The following is a 22185-nucleotide window of genomic DNA, read 5'->3' as shown; positions in this document are numbered from 1 at the left end:
CAAGGCTAAAATTCAGCCAGGAAGTATAATGCCTAGGTTGTGGTGACCCACTTTCTGTGCAGGCGAACCGGCTCACAAATAGCCAGCACGCGGGGGGAGACTTTGGTAATGCACCTCTGACGTCATTTCCGCCTGGAGAGGGCGGGCGCTAGGGATTTAAATGCCAGCGCTGCGAAGTTTGAATCAACTAGTCTCGAAACGACTTACCGAATGCGTGTCGTTATTTCAGCACTGTGTGTAGCACATTGCTACATTGGTGACCCCGACAGTCCAAACGGGATTTGGACCAAAGATGACCGACTCTTCATCTGTTCACGCAGTTTCGCTAAAACTGCCGACTTTCTGGACGCTGCGACCACGCGTGTGGATTAGCCAAGCAGAAGCCCAGTTCCAGATTCGGCAGATATCCTCTGATTCCACGCGTTACTATCACGTGGTGAGTGCCCTTGACCAGGAGACGGCCGCCCAGGTTTTTTCATACAGTTGCCCCCGGAAGAAGGTAAATATAAAGCATTCAAAGCGCTGCTCATTGGGACCTTTGGCCTCTCACGGCGTGAGCGAGGTGCCCGTCTGCTTCACCTGGACGGTTTGGGAGACAGACTGCCATCAGCATTGATGAACGAGATGCTGTCTCTGGCTGACGGACACAAGCCCTGCCTCATGTTCGAGCAAGCATTCCTAGAGCGACTGCACGAGGACATACATCTGCTGCTGGCCAACGCAGATTTCAGCGACCCCCGGAAGGTGGCGGCCCAGGCAGACGTGCTGTGGAAAGCCAAGTGGGAGAGCGTGGCATCCGTCAGTCAGATTACCAGGCCACGCGCCCAACAGCAGACCAGACCAGGCCCGGCGGGGGGCGCACACAACACAGAGGCAGGAGTGAGGAGGACAGTGAACAGTGGTGTTTCTACCACCTGCAGTGGGGCACAAAAGCCCGCCATTGTCGCCCACCCTGCAAGGGCTAGGGCCAGCTGCCGCTAATAACTATGGCGGCTGGCCACCAGGTCAGCCTCTTGTACGTCTGGGACAAACAGTCGGGACACCGCTTCTTGGTCGACACCGGAGCGGAGATCAATGTCTTTCCCCCGAAAGGGTACAACACCCGCAACAGGAAGCCAGGACCCACCCGAGGGCTGCAAACGGCAGCACGATACGGACCTATGGCACCCGCACAGTGCAGCTGCAGTTTGGCGCCAGCCGGTTCATGTGGGACTTCACACTGGCCGTGGTGGCCCAACCAACCACTCCTGGGGGTGGACTTCTTGCGAGCTCACAGCCTGCTGGTCGACTTGCAAGGGAAAAGACTGGTACATGCCGAGACTTTCCAGATGTTCTCCCTGGGTGAAGCCAAGTTGCCGGCCCCACACCTGGACTCCATCACGCTGTCGGACAACGAATTCACCAGAATCCAGGTGGACTTTCCATCGATTCTGGCACCGCAGTTCACGGCAGCCATGCCCAGACACGGGGTACAGCACCACATTCCAACCCAGAGACCACCCTTCCACGCCCGCGCACGAAGGCTCCCCCCAGAAAAGCTCCACCTGGCGAAAGAGGAGTTCCAGAGGATGGAGGAATTGGGGATCGTACGGAGGTCCAACAGCCCATGGGCCTCCCCCCTGCACATAGCAGCCGGGCATTGGAGACCATGCAGCGACTACCGCAGACTGAACGAGGCTACAACTCCAGACCGCTACCCCGTGCCGCACATACAGGACTTTGCAGCAAACCTGCACGGGGCAAGAATCTTTTCCAAAGTACACCTCGTCTGGGGATACCATCAAATCCCGGTGCACCCTGAAGACATCCCCAAAACAGCACTCATCACCCCGTTCGGCCCCGTTCCTCCGAATGCCGTTCATCCTGAAGAATGCCGCACAGATGTTCCAGCGGCTAATGGACACGACCTAGACTTTGTGTTCATCTATTTGGATGACATCCTTATAGCCAGCAGTTGTCTTCAGGAGCATCTGTCCCACTTCCGCCAGCTCTACTCCCGCCTGAGTGATTTTGGCCTCACGATTAACCCGGCCAAATGCCAGTTCGGTCTCAATACCATCGACTTCCTGGGCCACAGGATTACCAAAGACGGGGCAACACCTCTGCCCGCCAAGGTAGACACAATCTGACACTTTGCCCGGCCCAAAACGGTCAAAGGCCTGCAGGAGTTCGTTGGTGTGGTGAACTCCTACCACCGTTTCCTCCCCTCAGCAGCACGTATCATGCGCCCTTTGTACACCCTGATGTCGGGTAAAGGCAAGGATGTTACTTGGGACGAGGAGGCCGCGGCTGCTTTCGTTAAAGCCAGGGAAACCTTGGCAGATGCCGCGATGCTGGTGCACCCCAGAACGGACGTTCCGACCGCCCTCATGGTGGACGCATCCGACACAGCAGTCGGTGGGGTGCTGGCAACCCCTGGTGTTCTTCAGCAAGCATCTACAACCACCCAAACTCAAGTACAGTGCTTTTGACCGGGAGCTGTTGGCACTGTATCTGGCAATCCGGCATTTCAGGTACTTTTTGGAAGGCGGGCCATTCACCGCATTCATGGACCACAAACCGTTGACCTTCGTGTTCACGAAGGAGTCTGATCCCTGGTCGGCTCGCCAGCAGCGACATCTGTCCCACATCTCCAAGTACACAACGGACATCCAGCATGTCTCGGGAAAAACTATGCAGCACTGGCGGAGGCGCAGCAGGCAGATAACGAGATGCCCAGCTGCAGGACCGCAGTCTCGGGTTTGCAGCTGCAGGACTTTCTCATAGGCCCAGGTGATAGGACCCCCCTGTGCGACGTGGCTAGTGGCCAACCTCGCTCCAACGTCCCGGCAGCCTGGAGTCGGTGAGTTTTCGACTCCATACACGGTTTGGCGCACCCATCTATCAGGACAACCGTCCGGCTGGTCTCCAGCAAGTTTGCGTGGCACGGACTTCGCAAGCAGGTCAGTGAATGGGACAGAATGTGCGCGCAGTGCCAAACAGCCAAGGTGCAACGGCACACTAAAGCCCCGCTGCAGCAGTTTGAACCCACCCATTGGAGGTTCGACCACATTCATGTGGATATCGTGGGCCCCCTACCAGTGTCCCGAGGAGCGCGGTACCTCCTAACTATGGTAGACCGGTTCACAAGATGGCCAGAGGTGGTCCCGCTCACCGACACATCTGCCGATTCCTGCGCCTGAGCACTGATCGCAACCTGGATAGCACGCTTCGGGGTACCGGTCCACATAACCTCCAACAGAGGCGCCCAGTTCACCTCCAGCCTGTTGGGAACGCAGCTACACCACACAACTGCCTACCACCCACAGTCGAACGGACTGGTGGAACGTTTCCAGCGTCACTTGAAGTCGGCTGTCATGGCCCTCCTGAGAGGACCTAACTGGGTGGACAAGCTTCCCTGGGTCCTGCTTGGAATTCGCACAGCGCCCAAAGAGGATCTGCATGCCTCGTCGGCCAAGTTGGTGTACAGTGTGCCCCTGGCCGTCCCAGGAGAGTTCATACCAATCCCAAGGGGGCACGAGGAAGAACCAATAGCAGTCCTGGACAGGCTACGCGAAAGGCTCTGCAACCTGGACCACGTACTAACTTCACAGCACAGACGGACCCCGACCCATGTACCCAAAGACCTGCAGAACTATAAGTTTGTGTTTGTACGAAGGGGTGGACATCGGGCACCGCTACAGCGGCCGTACGAAGGGCCATTCAAGGTGATCGACAACAACCGGTCCACGTATGTTCTGGACATTGGGGGGAGAGAGGAGGTTTTCACGGTGGACCGACTCAAACCAGCCCATGTGGACTTGGTGCAGCTGGTCGAAGTTCAGGCACCGCGGCGCGGAGGCAGACCTCCCAAACAGAGGCTGATCCAGACTGTGGACATTGGGGGTGTATCGCCGGTTCTGGGGTTGGGGGGTTATGTGGTGACCCACTTTCTGCGCAGGCGAACCGGCTCACAAATAGCCAGCGTGTCGGGGGAGACTTTGTTAATGCACCTCTGACATCATTTCCGCCCGGAGAGGGCGGGTGCTGGGGATTTAAATGCCAGCGCCGCAAAGTTTGAATAAACTAGTCTCGAAACGACTTACCGACTGCGTGTCGTTATTTCAGCGCTGTGTGTAGCACATCGCCACAAGGTATTGCTTCTAATGTGTAACGAGCGCACTGTTTAATTAATAAAGCTTAGGATACTGAATGATCAATATAAGAATGTAAACAGCTGGGAATTTTGATTTCTGATCTGCTTACTGCAGGCACAAAGAAAGTAGGGCAGAGCAGTACTTTTTACTGAATCATTTATGTGAAATTCAAAAAAAAGCTGTTGAGGAAGCAAGCAACCTGTCATCCTCAAAATCTCAATTCAGAATGCAGCTTGTTTCTATTTATATTATCTCCTGGGAATGGATCTCAGGATTTGCCAGTGTCACAGAATTATCATGTGCTGACCTCAGCAGCTCCTGAAGCCCCATGTTCCTGGCAGAAAGATGACCCCCGAGGGTGGTTTCTTCAATTCTCATTCTGTTCCAATCGTAGTACAGTTGTAGCAAGGTTTCATGTGTTTCAGTCTGAACTGCATTACTGTTGGCTTGAAGAAGATTCGAGAAGGGTCTGAAATCCTACCATATTCAAAGATTTTAAAGATACATCCTTGGAATGTAGGAGGAAACCAGAGCACCCAGACGAAACCCATGTAGTCACAAGGAGAATGTATAAATTCCTTTCAAGCATTAGTGGCAATTGAGCTCCAATCGGTGATTGCTGGCACTGTAACAGCAATAAACCAACTGCTACACGACCATGCCACCCAGTTTTCAATATTGAATATGTGATGAAACACGTGAAGAGCATGATTTGCTGTTCTGTTCACTGCCATGCTTATTTACTCTGATTTTAGAGATTTTAATTTATAAATATTAGAATCATAGAACACTACAGCACAGAAACAGGCCTTCTAGCCAGTCCTGTCTGTGCTGTAACATTAACCTGCCTAGTCCAATCAACCTGCATCCAGAGCATAGCCCTCAATAACCCCTCCATCCATGCACCTATTCAAATTTCTCTGAAATGCTGAAAGCGACCCCACATTCTCTACATGCTGGCAGCTCTTTCCACACATTCACCACCCTTTGAGTGAAGAACATCCCCCTCACGTTCCCATCAACAATTCACCCTTCAAGCCTGCTTGCATTTACCCTGTCCATCTACCCTTGTAATATTGTAACCTTTTCAACTAATATTGAAACCTATTCAACCTTTTCCTATAACTCAGGTCATCAAGTCCCAGAAACAGCCGTGTAAATTTTCTTTGTACTCTTTTCAATTTTACTTACATCTTTCCTGTTGACCAAAACTGCACACAATATTCCAAATTAAGCCTCACCAACATCTTATATAATTTCAAAATAACATCCCAGCTCCTGTACTCAATACATTGATTTGTGAAGGCCAATGTACCAAAAGCTTTCTTTACAACCTTATGTATCTATGACGCCACTTTCAAGGAATTATGGATCTGTAAAGGTTAACTTGCAGGTAGAGTCGGTGGTGAGGAAGGCAAGTGCAATGCTAGCATTAATTTCAAGAGGTCTAGAATACAAGAGCAGGGTATTGTGAACAGTTTTGGGCCCCTCATCTCAGAAGAGACGTGCTGGCATTGGAAATGGTCCAGAGAAGGTTCACAAGGATGATTCCAGGAATTAATGGGTCATCATACGAGGAACGTTTGATGGCTCTGGGTCTGTATTCACAGAACTTAGAAGGATGGGGGGGGGGGGCATCTCATTAAAATCTTTCAAATGTTGAAAAGCCTAGACAGAGTAGATGTGGAAAGGATTTTTCCCTTGGTGGGAGAATCTAGGACATGAGGGCACAGCTTCAGGATAGCGGGGCATCCATTCAAAACAGAGATGTGGAAAAGTTTCTTTAGCCAGAGGGTGGTGAATTTGCGGAATTTGTTGCCACATGCAGCTGTGGAGGCCAGTCATTGGGTGTATTTAAGGCAGAGATTGATAGGTTCTTGATTGGACATGGCATCAAGGGTTATGGGGAGAAGACCGGGAACTGGGGTTGAGGAGGAGAAAATAAAGGATCAGCCATGATTGAATGGCAGAGCAGACTTGATTGGCCATGGGCCAAATGGCCTAATTCTGCTCCTACATCTAATGCTGTTATGGTATTCTCAGATCCCACCATTCTACCACACTCCTTGACGCCCTACTGCTCATTGTGTAAGACCTACCCTGGTTGATCCTCCTGGAGTACAACACTTCAAGCTTGTCTGCATTAAATTCCACCCGCTATTTTTCCACTCGTTTTTCCAGCTGAGCCAGATCCCGTTGCAACCTTCGGTTCTGCATGAAACTATCCGATCAAGGTGGCGCCAGCATACAATGCTCCCTCTGTCAACATTTTCCAGATAGTTAAAGAAAATAGCTTTTTTAAAAACTACTTTAATGTCTGTCTTTCCCCTTTACTGGGTTTCTGGGACTGTTAAAGCCTGTGATTTACAGTTTGGAGATTGATTGAGTGATCTGTCACTTTCTTGGCTCTGAGAAGATTCCAGGAAGTGGGCATGTACTCGGACAGCCTCAGTGCAAAGAATCTTCGATATGGAGTGCGCACTGATGTTCAACTCAATTTTGCCATTCAGAGTGTCCATTAATTGCTGATTAAAGCGCTGAGAAAGACTGAGACATAGAGGCAACTGCAGAAGGCAAACGAGAATTTCAGCACTGCCTCTTGATCATTGCCGGAGGAGTCTGTGAGCGGCCTATCACTGTGTAGCTCACTGGAGCAGGCGGGTAAGCCTGTCTGCCTCGTGGTGTCCCTCGCTGCCTCGTGGTGTCCCTCGCTGCCTTGTGTGGAATCCCTCTCTTTCAATGAATGTTTGAGCTATCATATGTTAGTATTGTGGTTCAGCATTTATGGATCGGACGATTGCGTTTACAGACAGTGGACTTTTTTCAGACATGTTTTTTATATTGTGTTTTTTTAAATCACCTGTTCCTTTTCTATTTTGTTGTGCGAGGAGAGAGGGTTTGGGAGTTGATCTGTTAGTGTCCTGTTCAGGTTTTTTTGCGCAGGAGTGGGTTTTTTTTTAGGGAGGGGAGCAGTGTTCCTGTTCTGCTTTGTGCAGGATGGGGGGTGGTTGATGATTAGGATGCCATTTTTTTTATACGGGTGGGGAGGTGGTGGAGTTGATGTTTCTCTTTGAATGACTTTAATGTTTTTTCTTTGTTTTGGGTTATCTGGAGAAGTACAAATTTCAAAGTTGTATATGAATACTTGTTTTGATAATAAATGAAGCTTTGATAGTCTTCCTTACCTCCAGTGTTGGTGTTATCCACTAATTTGCTGGTCCAGTTTGCTAAGTTATCATCCATATTGTTGATATAGATGACAAACAACAATGGACCCAACACTGTTCTTGTGGCACCCCGTTAGTCACAAGCCTCCAGTCAGAGAGGCAGCCATCTATTCTTTGGCTTCTTCTGCGAAGCCAGTGTCTAATCCCTTTTTTTTGCTAGTGCAACTTCATGTCTTTTAGTCTCCTCATTCCTTTTTTAAGTGTTCTTTTGCATTTCTTATACCCCAAGTACCTCATTTGTTCTTTCCTTTCTATACCTACTATGTACCTCCTTTTTCTTAACCAGGGCCTCAATATCTCAAAAACCAAGGTTCCATAAGCCTGTTATTCTTGCCTTTTATTCTGACAGGAACATACGGACTGTATACTCTCAAAATATCACTTCTGAAGGCCTCCCATTTACCAAGTACACCTTTGTTGAAAATACCCTACCCCAAATCCACACTTGTCGGATCCTTTCTGAAACCATCAAAATTGGCCTTTCTTTAATTTAATATCTCAACCCAAGGACCAATCTTATCCCTTTCCATAATTACCTTGAAACTGGTGGCATTATGATCACTATTAAATTTGTTTTACCTTTTTTATATCTAGTGTTGTGATGTCAAAATGGTTTCTTTTAGTATTTTAATTGTGCTTTCTCTATTACTGTGCTTTCATGTTTATTTCTGGTTGCTACATTTGGCTGGGATCCTTTTCTTCACTGGTTAGTGATATCTGAATAAATTTATCTTTGGTATTGCATTATATACTTAAGTGTTGTTGATTGGGTTACTGCTATTTAAATAGCTTTAAAAGCTTGGGCATTTCCTCTCTAGAGCAAATATAAATACATTCTTTGGTGTAAGGGAGACCAGGATCACACTTAACTGTGGTGCCATCCTACACTAGATCAGATATTTTGCATTTGTTTTCTAGTCTCATACAGAAGATGACCACTCTTGTGTAGGGCAAGACAGATCCGTACGTCAGCACGATTCAACTTTTCAGTGGAAGAATAGGGGGATGGGGAGGGGGGAAGAAATAGAGCCTTTTGGGCGTCTACATTCAAATGACGTTCTCTGCAAATACTACAGAAAGAGCTGTTTTACTCTAATAATTAATGTTTCTGACCACCTGGCCATGTATGAGTCGCTGCTTTTCTTAAGTTAGTTGTTTTCCACATGAAACTTCTGTCAATGATCCTTTCAATCTCAAAACAAGTTTTGTACAGTATATGCTAAATTAAAATGGTAGTATGGTTGCATTATCCATGATACACTGACAAGGTCCTTTGTGAATTAAAACCTGGTACCCATAGATTTTTAATGTGCATTCATTTCGACGAATGCAAGTTCCTTATTTGAAACCATTGAGTTTTGAGTAACAGCTTTAATCCCTTCAGGTTGCTGCCATCAATCCAAACCACCCTCTGGCACAGGTGCCGTTGCCGCCATCGATGAAGAACTGCATCCAACTGGCAGCCTGTGAGGCCACTGAACTTCTTCCGATGAACCCAGATTTGCCTGCAGACCTTTTCACTTCCTGCCTTACCACACCCATCAAAATAGCATTGCGCTGGTAAGTATAGTAATAGATACAGATTTTTTATTTATACTGCTCCGTTTATTTTAAAATTGTATAGAATAGTTAATTAGATTAGGCAAATTAATTGTGTAGAAAAAATATCAAGTATGCTGTCTTCAGTTGTGTAAGTATAAATCCTAGTGTATTAGAGTTGGATGTAAAGAATTGATTTTCAAAAAAAATGTCAAAGTGAAGACAGATTCACAGTAATGTGTTAAAGAAATAGAGATGAGATAATACTATGAGCAGAGGTGGTGGTAGAGTGAATTATGGATTAGGCACAAGGGAAACTAATTTGCAGGCTATGGGAGAAGAGTGGCAATTGGTTTGACTGCTCCACTGTACAAGGGGATGGCATGAACTTGATAGGCTGAACGGTCTTTTGTATATGAAGAGGGAAGGGAAAACAGTGTTCATGCCATCAGGTTAAAGTTTACCCAGATGTAGCTCCTCCAGCCTGAGGGGTTACACAGACGGAATATGAGGGGTTGCTCCTTCATCATGGCACATGTCAAATCAGAAATGGGATTAGGAATTAAGATTGTTGGCCACCAGGAAATTCCACTTTTGGCAGATGGAGTGGAGATGCTTGATAAAATGGTTCACCGATTTATGACAGTAAGGTCCCCCAATTTGCTTCAGGCACATCTATAATCTTTGAGCAAGTTTCTTCTACTGTCAGTGTCTGTTGAGCTGAAAGCATGGCTTTCAGAGATGTGGCCTTTTGCCTACGAGTTTAAAGGATTTTGTTTTGTTAAATGCAAAGTTGTTAACGTAAAGGAGTGCATGATTTCTGCAGAGATACGTGACTCATTTACTTTGTTCCTAAGCCCTTCTGGTAAATCAAGCAGCGGAGGTTTTTTTTAATAGTAGACACTTGTTTTACCTCAGCTCTGCAGGTTTTAGTCATTCACAGAATGCATACAATAACCTCTTAACACAGAATATATCATCTTAGCATACCCTCTAAATAGATATCTTTAAAAGGAAGCAAGAGTTTAGATTGAGAAATATGACAGAAATTCCAGTCGAATAAGAAGTTTTCCCCATTTAACCTTTGTGATTGAAATGTTTTATGGCACTGCCAACCTAAATCACGTTAGTCAGATGTTGCAATTCTACATAATTCCACCAGAGCAATTTCCTCTCTGCAAAACAGGATTTGATTATTCTGAGGTAAATTGTGCTCTCCTGTGCTGCTTAATCTTGTGTTCCACATTTGTAGAGTCTATTGTGTCTTCATTGAATCTGATTGACCCTGTCTATCAAGCTGAACGGAATCTTCTGTGCCTTTTAATTAGCTAATAAGGAAGTTTTAATTTTAAGCTTTAGTGGGACTGCAAGCATGTGGGAAATGAAGGAAATGCACATGAGGGCTCCATTATAGCAGATTTGTTGTAAACATGGATTCTGCAGGAGCTGGCAATCCAGACAACACAGAAAATGTTGGGGGAACGCAGCAGGTCAGACAGCATCTGTGGAGAGGAATTCCATAGATGTTGTCTGACCTGCTGAGTTCCTCCAGATATTTATTCTAGATTCCAGCATCTGGGGTCTATTTTGTGTTCTTAATTACAAATGTGTTACAGCGTCAAAGAGAGTAACTTCCAGCAGTCCGAAAATCATTCTGCTTGGCACCACCAAAATCCCAAGGGTACTGCATTATTGGAGTTTAATTGTACTCCTGCATTTTTGAAACACAGCAATGCCTCTACTTCCTGAGGAGGTTGAGGTGAGTGAGGCCTCCTCCCCCCCCCCCGCCCATTTTCACTAATGTTTACACTAGCACCATCAAGAATTTCCAGACCAACTGTATCACCATCTCATCTGGGAATTGCAAAGCATCCAACTACAAATCCCTACAAAGGATTGCAAGGACTGCTGAGGTGATTGTCGGAATCTCTCTTCCACCTATTAGAGATAATTATCAGGAGCACTGTATACGCAAGGCCCTCAGCATCATCAATGATCCCTCTTATCCATCCATCAATCTCATTTGACTCTCCCTACCATCAGGCAGGAAGTACCGTACCATTAGGGCAAGAACTGTTAGGATAGGAAACAGCTTCTTATCTCAGGACATACGATTTCTGGACTCCCATTCACCACCCAGATGTCATCATGTATGAAGTACTAGCAGCATTATACTGTTTACTTTTTAACTTGTATATGCAACTTATTATTTGTTAATTTATTTGTGATAATATTACTTAGGTGTTTTGTGTGTGAGTTATATGTACCATGTTGTGCACCTTGGTTCAGAGGAACGTTGTTTCATTTGGTGCTATATACACATACAATTGAATGACGATAATCTGCATTTGAACTTGTACTTTTGTATTCACAGAAGGGTGATATTGACAGTATAGTTAAAGAGGAATATTGATTTAAATATTAAGAGTTCAATATCTCTGAAAAATATATTGCCAGGCTTTGTTGAAGTGTATCCAGGCTGTTAAAAAAGGCAGGAAGAACAGAGATAGAAATTTTCCTGTGATCAGGTGCTTGCTGTTGCCTTGCCCTGGTTAGATCAAGCTTGGAGTATTGTGTTCAGTTCTAGTCACCTCATTGTAGAAAGGTGGGAAACTTTAGAGAGAGTGCAGAGGAGATTTACCAGAATGCTGCCTGCATGAAAGAGCATGTCTTATGAGGATAGGTTGATTGAGCTAGCGTTTTTCTCTTTGAAGTGGAGGAGGGTTGTGAGGTGACTTCTTGGAGATGTACAACATGATAAGAGGTATAGATTGAGTGGACAGCCAGAGGCTTTTTCCCAGGGCAGAAGTGACTAATTTGAGGGGGCCCATAATTTTAACAAAACTGGAGGAAATTATAGGGAGCATGGTTAGAGGCAGGTTCATTAAGAAACTCTTAGATAAGCATATGGATAATATAAAAAAGGGAGGACTGTGTAGGAGGGAAGAATTAGATTGAGTAGATTAAAAGATTGACACAAACTCATGGGCTGAAAACTGTGATGCAGTGTTCTATGTTCTGTGCATTGCAGTTCCGTCAGAAGTTACTGCAAGGTTCTTTGTTTTTCCTGGCATGTGTCACTGCTTTAGACTTAACTATGAGAGATGAGACTATATTGTTGGTGGATGATACCAAAATTCTTATTGATAACTTGAAGAAAAAAGTACAAGAAGATATCAATGTTATGAGATCAGCAGAAAGCCAATGAAATTCAATCCAAGAAACACATTTGAAGAGAGCAAACTAGCCAATGGATTATGGATCAAGCTGTAGAATATTGAGAAATATTGAAGACAGAAAGTCTTTGCAGTCTGCATCCCTAGAACCCTGAAGGGAGCACGTTAGTAGCTAAGGTAATTAAGATGGATTAGGGGATTTTTTTCTGTAATTGATTGAGAAATGTAATATGAAGACAGGAAGGTCCCGGTAGAATGAAGTAGTAGTTGGGCAACAAGAAGAGTGTTGTGTCTTCAAGGGTTCATAGATTTCTGGTAATTGGTAAATGGATTATAGGTGATGTGAGCAGAGTTTTTTTCCTCTTCAAGCACGGAGAGGATCTGTATAAACAGAAAATCTCATCATGTTTCAGAGATACTCGAATGAGTACTTAAAGTACTGTTAACCTCAAGGCAATGGACCAAGAGCTGAAAGATTGGAAATGGGTGGAAAGCTGTGTGTCATTTGTTGTAGACATGACAGGGGAGAACATCATCTTATTGCATAAATGACTGTGGTTCTGTTCAGCTTTTGATTTATTAAGACTAGGTGGCTAAAAGGCAAAATAATGTTAATACTCAACATCGAAAACTGAGCTAATGTTTGGGATGATAGGTTCATCAACCTAAATTATGAATTCTGTTTCTCATTTCTGAAATCCTGTTTGGTCTGCTGAGTATTTACATGTTTTCAGTTATCATTGCACTTAAAAACTAATGGGTTTGATTTTATCAAGTGCAAATTATTGTCCTGATTTTATAATATTGGTAGCCCTTCAGATCTGTTTAATTGGGTTTTAAATGCTTTGAGACATCTTCGTGTATGGGGGGTAAAACATAAATCTTGCATTAAACTTAAAATGGAACATAACTCTTCAAAAAAAGATTTTCCTGGCCTGCTTGAAAGCTTCTTGACTTTAAAATATTGGCCTCTCACTTTCTATTTTGCTATTTATCTAATACAATGTAACTTTTACTTTTATGGGTTTGGTTCTCTACATTATGGAAAAATATAACCATTCATTTGGGTTAAGATGAAAATATAATGGATTTGGTTATATGCAATGTTGTGCTGACTTTTTAACCTACTCTAAGATCAATCTAGCCATTCACTCCTACATAGCCCTCCATTTTTCTATCATCCATGTGCCCATCTAAGAGTTTTTTTAAATGTCCCTAATGTACTTCTCTACCAATTATCTCTGGTTCCATGCGGCCACCATTCTCTGTGTCTTAAAAGAAAACCTACCTCTGATAGCCCCCCCTCCCACTCAGACATTCTTCCAATCACCTTAAATTTATGTTCCCTCATTTTAACCATTTCCACCCCTGGTAAAAGGTCTCTAGCTATCTGCTTGATCTATGGCTGTTAACATTTTGTACACCTTTATCAAGTTGCCTCTCATCCTCCTACACGCCAAAGAGAGAAGCCCTAGCTTGATTGACCTATCCTTATAAGACAAATCCTCATAAGGCAGATGGGATTTAATGCAGACAAGTGTGAGGTGTAGCACTTTGGTAGGACAAACCATGGTAGGTCTTGCATACTGAATGTTAGGACATTGAGGAGTGCGGTAGAACAAAGGGATCTGGGAATACAGATCCATAATTCATTGAAAGTAGCATCACAGGTTGATAGGGTTGTAGAGAAAGCTTTTGGCTCACTGGCCTAGTCAAGTCAAGTCACTTTTATTGTCATTTCAACCATAACTGCTGGTACAGTACATAGTAAAAATGAGACTTTTTTTCAGGACCATGGTGTTACATGACACAGTACAAAAACTAGACTGAACTACGTAAAAAAAAACAACAACAACACTAGACTACAGACCTACCCAGGACTGCATAAAGTGCACAAAACAGTGCAGGCATTACAATAAATAATAAACAAGACAATAGGGCAGTGAGGTGTCAGTCTAGGCTCTGGGTATTGAGGAGTCTGATAGCTTGAGGGAAGAAACTGTTACATAGTCTGGTCGTGAGAGCCCAAATGCTTCACTGCCTTTTCCCAGACAGCAGGAGGGAGAAGAGTTTGCATGAGGGGTGCGTGGGGTCCTTCATAATGCTGTTTGCTTTGTGGATACAGTGTGTAGTGTAAATGTCCGTAACGGTGGGAAGGAAGACCCTGATGATTTTCTCAGCTAACCTCACTATCTGCTGCAAGGTCTAGCGATTCGAGATGGTGCGATTCCTGAACCAGGCAGTAATGCAGCTGCTCAGGATGCTCTCGATACATCCTCTGTAGAATATGATAAGGATGGGGGGGTCGGTGTGGGAGATGGATTTTCCTTAGCCTTCGAAGAACGTAGAGATGCTGCTGGGCTTTCTTTGCTATGGAGCTGGTGTTGAGGGACCAGGTGAGATTCTCCGCCAGGTGAACACCAAGAAATTTGGTGCTCTTAACGATTTCTACCGAGGAGCTGTCGATGTTCAGCGGGGAGTGGTCGCTCTGTACCCTCCTGAAGTCAAAAACCATCTCTTTTGTTTTGTTCACATTAAGAGACAGGTTGTTGGCTCTGCACCAGTCCGTTAGCCGCTGCACCTCCTCTCTGTAAACTGATTCGTCAGTCATGCTGATGAGACTTTCATAAATCAAAGTATTGAGGACAAGAGATTAGATGTTTTGTTGAAGTTGTACAAGACATTGGTGAGGGCTAATTTGAAGTATTGTGTGCAGTTTTTGGCACCTACCTACAGGAAAGATGTAAATAATGTTGAAAGAGTACAGAGAAAACTTTACTAGAATGTTGCCGGGTCTGGAGGACCTGAGTTATAAGGTAAGATTGAATGGGTTAAGACTTAATTACTTGGAATGTAGAAGACTGAGAGGAGATTTAATAGAGGTATAAAGAATTACATGGGGTATATATAGGGCAAATGTAAGGAGACGTTTTCTACTGAGGTTGGGTGGGAGTACAACTATAGGTCAATGGGGGGGGGGGGAAATGTCTTCACATAGAGAGTTGGGAGAGTTTGGAATGAGCTGCCAGCACAAGTTATGCATGCAAGCTCAATTTCAAAGTTTAAGAGAAGTTTGGATAGGTACATGGTTGGTTGGGGTATGGAGGGTTGTGGTCCTGGTGCATGTTGATGGGAGTAAGCAGTTTAAGTGGTTTAGCACAGACTACACTGGCAAAGTGCCTGTTTCTATGCTATACATTTTTATGACTGTGACTCTACATGTTCTCTAATTCAGGCAGTATCCTGGTAATTCTCCTCTGCACATTCTTCCTCTAATGAGGAAGAGTTGTGTTCCACCAAAAATGAACACAATATTCCAAGTTGAATTGAATTGACTTTATTTCTAACATCCTTCACATGCATGAGGAGTAAAAATCTTTACATTACGTCTCCATCTAAATGTGCAATGTGCAATCACAGTAACTTATAATAATTTATAATGAATAGGACAGTCAATGTAATATAGAGTACACTCAAGTCAGCATGAGTTCATCAGTCTGGTGGCCTGGTAGAAGAAGGTGTCTCAGAGATTGTTGGTCCTGGCTTTCGTGCTGCGGTACCGCTTTCTGGATGGCAGCAACTGGAATAGATTGTGGTTGGGATGGCTTGGGTCCCCAATAATCCTACAGGCCCATTTTATACACTTGTCCTTATAAATGTCCTGAATCATGAGAAGTTCACAACTACAGATGCGCTGGGCTGTCCGCACCACTCTATGCAGAGTCCTGTGATCAGGGGAGGTACAGTTCCCATATGAGGCAGTGATGCAGCCAGTCAGGACGCTCTCAATTGTGCCCTTGTAGAAAGTTCTTAGGATCTGGTGGCCCATACCAAACTTCTTCAACCATCTGAGGTGAAAGAAGCACTGGTGTGTGGAGACCATGTGGGGTCCTCAGTGATGTAGGTGCTGAGGAACTTGAAGCTGTTCACCCTCTCAACCCCAGATCCATTGATGTCAATAGGGATTAGCCTGTCTCCATTCCTCCTGTAGTCCACAACCAGCTCCTTTGTTTTTGCGACATTGGAGGAGAGGTTGTTTTCTTGTCACCACTATGTCAGAGAGATGACTTCTTCCCTGTAGGCCACCTCATTATTGTTTGAGATAAAGCCAATCAATGTAGTGTCATTGGCAAATTTAATTAGCAGATTGGAGCTGTGGGTGGTGATACAGTCATGGGTATACAGGGAGTAAAGGAGAGGACTCAATATGCAGCCCTGAGGGGCTCCTGTATTGAGAATCAGAGGGTTGGAGGTGAGGGAACCCACTGTTAAAACCTGCTGGCGATCTGACAGGGTCCAGGATCCAGCTGCACAAGGCAGGGCCAAGGCCGAGGTCTACGAGCTTCTTGTTGAGCCTGGATGGAACTGTGGTGTTGAATGCTGAACTGTAGTCCAAGAACAGCATTCTCACATAAGCATCCCTCTCCTCCAGATGTGTAAGGACGGTGTGTAGAGGAGTGGTTATTGCGTCATCTGTCGATCGGTTGTGTCGGTAGGCAAATTGTCGGGGATCCAATTAGCTACTTGAACAGAAGATGCTAAGAAAATTGTAGAAGTTTGTAGTATTCTGTAGATTTGGAACGGAGCTTGTAATGTGGCCGCCGTATGCGGCACCATCTTGGGGGGAATGCCAGGGTTTTATAGAGTTGTAACTTACCTCGCAGCTTTTGAACTCAATCCCCCAACTAATGAAGGATAACACGTCTTGCACTTTTGTAACAATCCTATCAGCTTGCTTCGCAGCTTTGAGGAATCTATGGACATAGACACAAAATCCCTCTGTTTCTCCATTCTGCTATGTATCCTGCAATTAACCCCATATTTTCTCTTCAAGTTGGACCTTATGAAGTGAATTAGTTCAAATTTTTCCAGGTTGAACTGCATCTGCCATTTCTCAGTCCAGCTCTGCGTCTGACCAATGTACTGTTATAAGCTATGACAAGCTTGTACATCATCCACATCTGTACTAACCTTTGTGTCATCCGCAAACTTACTAATTAACTCTTGCGCTTCCTCATCCAATTCATTTACAAAAGTCTGGAGCTGGGGTCCCAGAGCAGATTGCTGCAAAATGCCACTGGTCACTGAAGTCCATGCAGAATATGCTCCATCTACTACCCCTCTCTGCTCTCAATGGGCAAACAAATTCTGAATTCACACAGTTTCCCTGGATCCCATGCCTCCTGGCTTTCTGAATGAGCTTACCAGAGGGAACTTTACCAAATGCCTTACTAAAATTTATGTACACCACATTCACTGTTCTACATTTATCAATGTACTTTGTCATATCCTCAAAGAATGCATGAGATAAACATGATATCTTGAGTGGAGCATATTGGAAGAAGAAGAGCGCCCTGAACTCCAGGTGGAGTCATCAGGACGCCGTCGGGACAGCATTTTTTTTTTAGCAGACTTTCTTGTTTTTACAAGGCTGAGTTGCTAGCTCAACACTCAACCCAGTAGGGATGGAAAACATGCAAGGGAGCCGGCTGGATTCAAACTCAGGAGCCTTCGCTCCAAAATCCGGCACTGATGCCACTACGCCACCAGCCGGCTAAGCACATTGGAAGACCTAAAGAAAAGTTTCTGTGTGGTCACCAAAATATTGAGGATATGTGAGTGAAAGTGACTCGAGGCTTGAAAACTCACTGATAAACCACAATTTTGTGCCCAGGTGTTGGGTAACAACACTTGATGATAGCCATTTTCTGAAGGACTGTATTTGTGTGTGCATTAGTGTGTGGGGGGCAGTGCAAAATAGTAGCAATAAAATGACATGTTTCTTTGCTATTTTCATTTAATCAGTTCTGTCAACTGGAAGAGGTAGCATGTGTCACTAAGCAGTAAACTCTGAACAGTTGGTACTCTCAGAATTGTGGTCATTTTGGAATGCTTGGTTGCTTATTTGTTTGTCAAGCATATTTTTTCTCCTGTCTTCCTTGCCACTCCGGCATCTCTGAAGCCATGCAGGATAAGTGGATTAAAATGGAGCCAGTTCTGGTGACATCTTCGTTGGCACAATGGTGATGGGTGTGCGAGGGTTATTACAATGAATGAGGATTTGGATTGGAGGAAGCATTCTTTAGAAGTACCAAAAATCAACGTTGCTAAAACTTCATAACACAAGAGTGACCTGAACTATAGAGACAATGATCTTAATTTCTTGACTGAAATATGAAATACTGAGGCAACAGCAACTATTGTAGGTCTGCTGGAAATAGAATTGCAACTCATGGAGAACTGTTCTGAATGGTTATTTTGCACGTCATTTGTTTCTAAGTTCCTTGTTTCATTTTACAATTGTTGGAATCAATATAAGTAGCATCTTGATACTTCAGTTATAGAGGCATAGAGTAAAACAGCATGGACACAGGCCATTTGGTTCATTGAGTCCATGCCAACCACGGTGCCCACCCAGCTCAACCCAACTTCCCACGTTTGGCCCATATCCATTGAATAGTCAGGTTTTGCAGCTTAAGTTTACAAAAGCAACTGTCACTTTGGACAGAAGCAAATTCTAATAGCACTCTACTGTGGAAAAAATCCTCAGAAGATAGAAGTACCTTCTATCTAAAATGGATGCCGATGCCTCAGCAGTTCATGTTTAACTTAAGAAATTATGCAATAAGTACATTTAGTTTGATAAGCAATGTGTTTAAAATGCAATCATTTTAGTTGATAACCAGTAATTGTTGGTAATAATGTCATAATTTTGCGTTTAGGACTTGTAATGTGTGCAACTTCAGGAAATGCATTTATAATTTGATCAAGGATTAATTTTAACATTTGCCAGCTTGTCATTTCACTGTTTCTTCAACAGTTTCACCTAAATGCCAACTTAAACTAGGTCTTTAATGGTAAATTTCTTAAAAGCAGTTTGTCATAAAATTACTTATTTTGGAGATTGTGTTTTTTTAAAAATGTGCATTGAGAGCAGAAAATATAAAACAGTACAATACAGGGACAGGCTCTTTGGGCCATGGTGTCTGTGACAAACACGATGCCAAACTAAACTCAATTTGTTGTACTTGTACATGATCCATATCTCAGTACCCTCACATATTCAAGTGTCTGTCTAACAACTGCTTAAATGTATTTGCTTTCACTTTCATATTATTGTACTAATGGTGAATTCACCTAAGAAGATCTGTTAGCTATGTATTGCAATTGAATACTAACAGTAAACCATACATATTTGTTATTTTGTGTCTAATAATACCATTTGTTCTATTTGGATTCATCGTAAATGGTGAATGGGATGGGTTTTTAGCTCCGCTCCTATCAACGATCACATTGAAATCGATTTATACTTCAATAAAGTCAGCACAGTGGTTGTATAGTTACAATGGATTTTTAAAATGGTAGATGTTAATCCATGGGCTTTTCCTACATACAGTAAATCCTACTGAAATAATACCCTGTTGTCAACTCAGTTAAAACTAGCTTATGTCGTATCGAATAGTAAGGTCTTTATAGCACCTCATCTGATTGGCTTTTCTAACCTTTGTTAAATTGACTCTATACCATCTTGTATATGGTGACATGTACGTAATTTGATAATAAATTTACTTTGGACTTTGGTCTTTGAGATTCTATTAACCAGCTTCATTGTACAGGCAAGATATGGTAGTGCAATTAATCAAACAAACCCAAATAGCTTTGGGATTTGGGAGGAAACTGGAGCACTCAGGAAACCCCTGCCGTCTTAAGATGAGTATGCAGAGTTCCTTCAGCACCAGAGGTCAGGACTGAATACAAATCTCTGACATGGTGTGGCAGTGACTGCTCATTGTGCCATGATGTCACCCAGTATTCTCACAAGTTATCCAGTGACTTCACTTGATTGTGATGCTATTTAGTGAGATCATCTGCCAGTTCGAATAGCAAAATCACTGCTTTGGATTAAACAGGACAACTGTTGCCAAATAAAAACCAAAATTATTTCCAAAACTCCAAAGAATATCTGCTTACAAAAGGCCTTGGCAGCTCTCTGATCTAAATTACATATTTTTTTTCTGTGTAATTCTGTGCAATACTTCATCCTGCCCCTGAGCATGAATGAATTGTGCTGGTTGACAAGTTTGCTCTAGAATGAGAGTGAATCTCAGATATTGAGAGATATGGGCCAAACACGAGCAAACGAAGCTATCTTAGGTGTCCACTATGGTTGCCATGGATGAGATAGGCCAAAGGGTCTGTTCCCATGTTGTATAACTCTGACTACTTTACACTGCTGAAAAAACAAGCTGGAAAAGCACTGGATACATTTGGTATATGCTGAAGTACCTTGGGATTCCAGCTGATTTATTTTGTTAAAATATTTTTATTTTTTATTTAGAGATACAGCATGGTGCAAGGTCCTCCTCGCCCATTGAGCCTTTGCTGCCCAATTACACCTATATGACCAATTAACCATCTATCATGTACAGTTGAAGTCAGAAGTTTACATACACCTTAGCCAAATACCTTTAAACTCAGTTTTTTACAATTCCTGACATTTAATCCTAGAAGCATTCCCTGTCTTAGGTCAATTAGGATCACTATTTTAAGAATGTGAAATGTCAGAATAATAGTAGAGAGAATGATTTATTTCAGCTTTTATTACTTTCATCACTTTCCCAGTGGGTCAGAAGTTTGCATACACTTTGTTAGTATTTGGTAGCATTGCCTTTAAATTGTTTAACTTGGGTCAAACGTTTTGGGTAGCCTTCCACAAGCTTCTCACAGTAAGTTGCTGGAATTTTGTTCCATTCCTCCAGACAGAACTGGTGTAACTGAGTCAGGTTTGCAGGCCTCCTTGCTCGCACACGCTTTTTCAGTTCTGCCCACAAATTTTCTATTGGATTGAGGTCAGAAAATGTCAAGTCTGGTTTACCCTTGGGAGCAATTTCCAAACACATGAAGGTACTACGTTCATCTGTACAAACAATAGTACGCAAGTATAAACACCATGGGACCACGCAGCCGTCATACTGCTCAGGAAGGAGACGCATTCTGTCTCCAAGAGGTGAAGGTATTTTGGCATGAAAAGTACAAATCCCAGAACAACAGCAAAGGACCTTGTGAAGATGCTGGAGGAAACAGGTAGACAAGTATCTATATCCACAGTAAAACGAGTCTGATATTGACATAACCTGAAAGGCTGCTCAGCAAGGAAGAAGCCACTGCTCCAAAACCACCATAAGAAAGCTAGGCTACAGTTTGCAAGTGCACATGGGGACAGAGATCTTACTTTTTGAAGAAGTGTCCTCTGCTCTGATGAAACAAAAATTGAACTGTTTGGCCATAATGACCATTGTCATGTTTGGAGGAAAAAGGGTGAGGCTTGCAAGCCGAAGAACACCATCACAACTGTGAAGCATGGGGGTAGCAGCATCGTGTTGTGGGGGTGCTTTGCTGCAGGAGGGACTGTTGCACTTCACAAAATAGATGGCATCATGACGAAGGAAAATTATGTGGATATATTGAAGCAACATCTCAGGACATCAGCCAGTAAGTTAGAGCTCAGTCGCAAATGGGTCTTCCAAATGGATAGTGACCCCCAAGCATACCTCCAAAGTTGTGACAAAATTGTTTAAGGACAACAAAGTCAAGGTATTGGAGAGGCCATCACAAAGTCCTGACCTCAATCCGATAGAAAATTTGTGGGCAGAACTGAAAAAGCGTGTGCGAGCAAGGAGGCCTGCAAAGCTGACTCAGTTACACCAGTTCTGTCTGGAGGAATGGAACAAAATTTCCAGCAACTTATTGTGAGAAGCTTGTGGAAGGCTACCCAAAATGTTTGACCCAAGTTAAACAATTTAAAGGCAATGCTACTAAATACTAACAAAGTGTATGTAAACTTCTAACCCACTGGGAATGTGATGAAAGAAATAAAAGCTGAAATAAATCATCCTCTCTGCTACTATTCTGACATTTCACATTCTTAAAATAAAATAGTGATCCTAACTGGCCTAAGACAGGGAATCTTTTCTAGGATTAAATGTTAGGAATTGTGAAAAACTGAGTTTAAATGTATTTGGCTAAGGTGTATGTAAACTTCTGACTTCAACTGTACATCTTTGGAATGTGAGAGGAAATCAGGGCACCCGAAGGAGACCCATGTAG

The 22185-nt window shown here is 43.7% G+C and overlaps 1 protein-coding gene across 1 annotated transcript in view; it reads left to right on the top strand.

Annotated features, from left to right (window-relative positions):
• Positions 1-22185, top strand: part of rptor (regulatory associated protein of MTOR, complex 1) — a 499208-nt gene that overhangs the window by 178577 nt on the left and 298446 nt on the right. Inside the window, exon 6 of the mRNA XM_059948392.1 lies at positions 8748-8923. Within this exon, the coding sequence (XP_059804375.1) occupies positions 8748-8923 (176 nt within the window). The remainder of the gene's footprint in view (positions 1-8747; positions 8924-22185) is intronic.

This window comes from Hypanus sabinus, chromosome 23, assembly GCF_030144855.1.
Source record: "Hypanus sabinus isolate sHypSab1 chromosome 23, sHypSab1.hap1, whole genome shotgun sequence".
NCBI classification, from domain to species: Eukaryota; Metazoa; Chordata; class Chondrichthyes; order Myliobatiformes; family Dasyatidae; genus Hypanus; species Hypanus sabinus.
The sequence above is the reverse complement of the archived record's forward strand: the minus strand, read 5'-3'. Positions and strand labels throughout refer to the sequence as shown.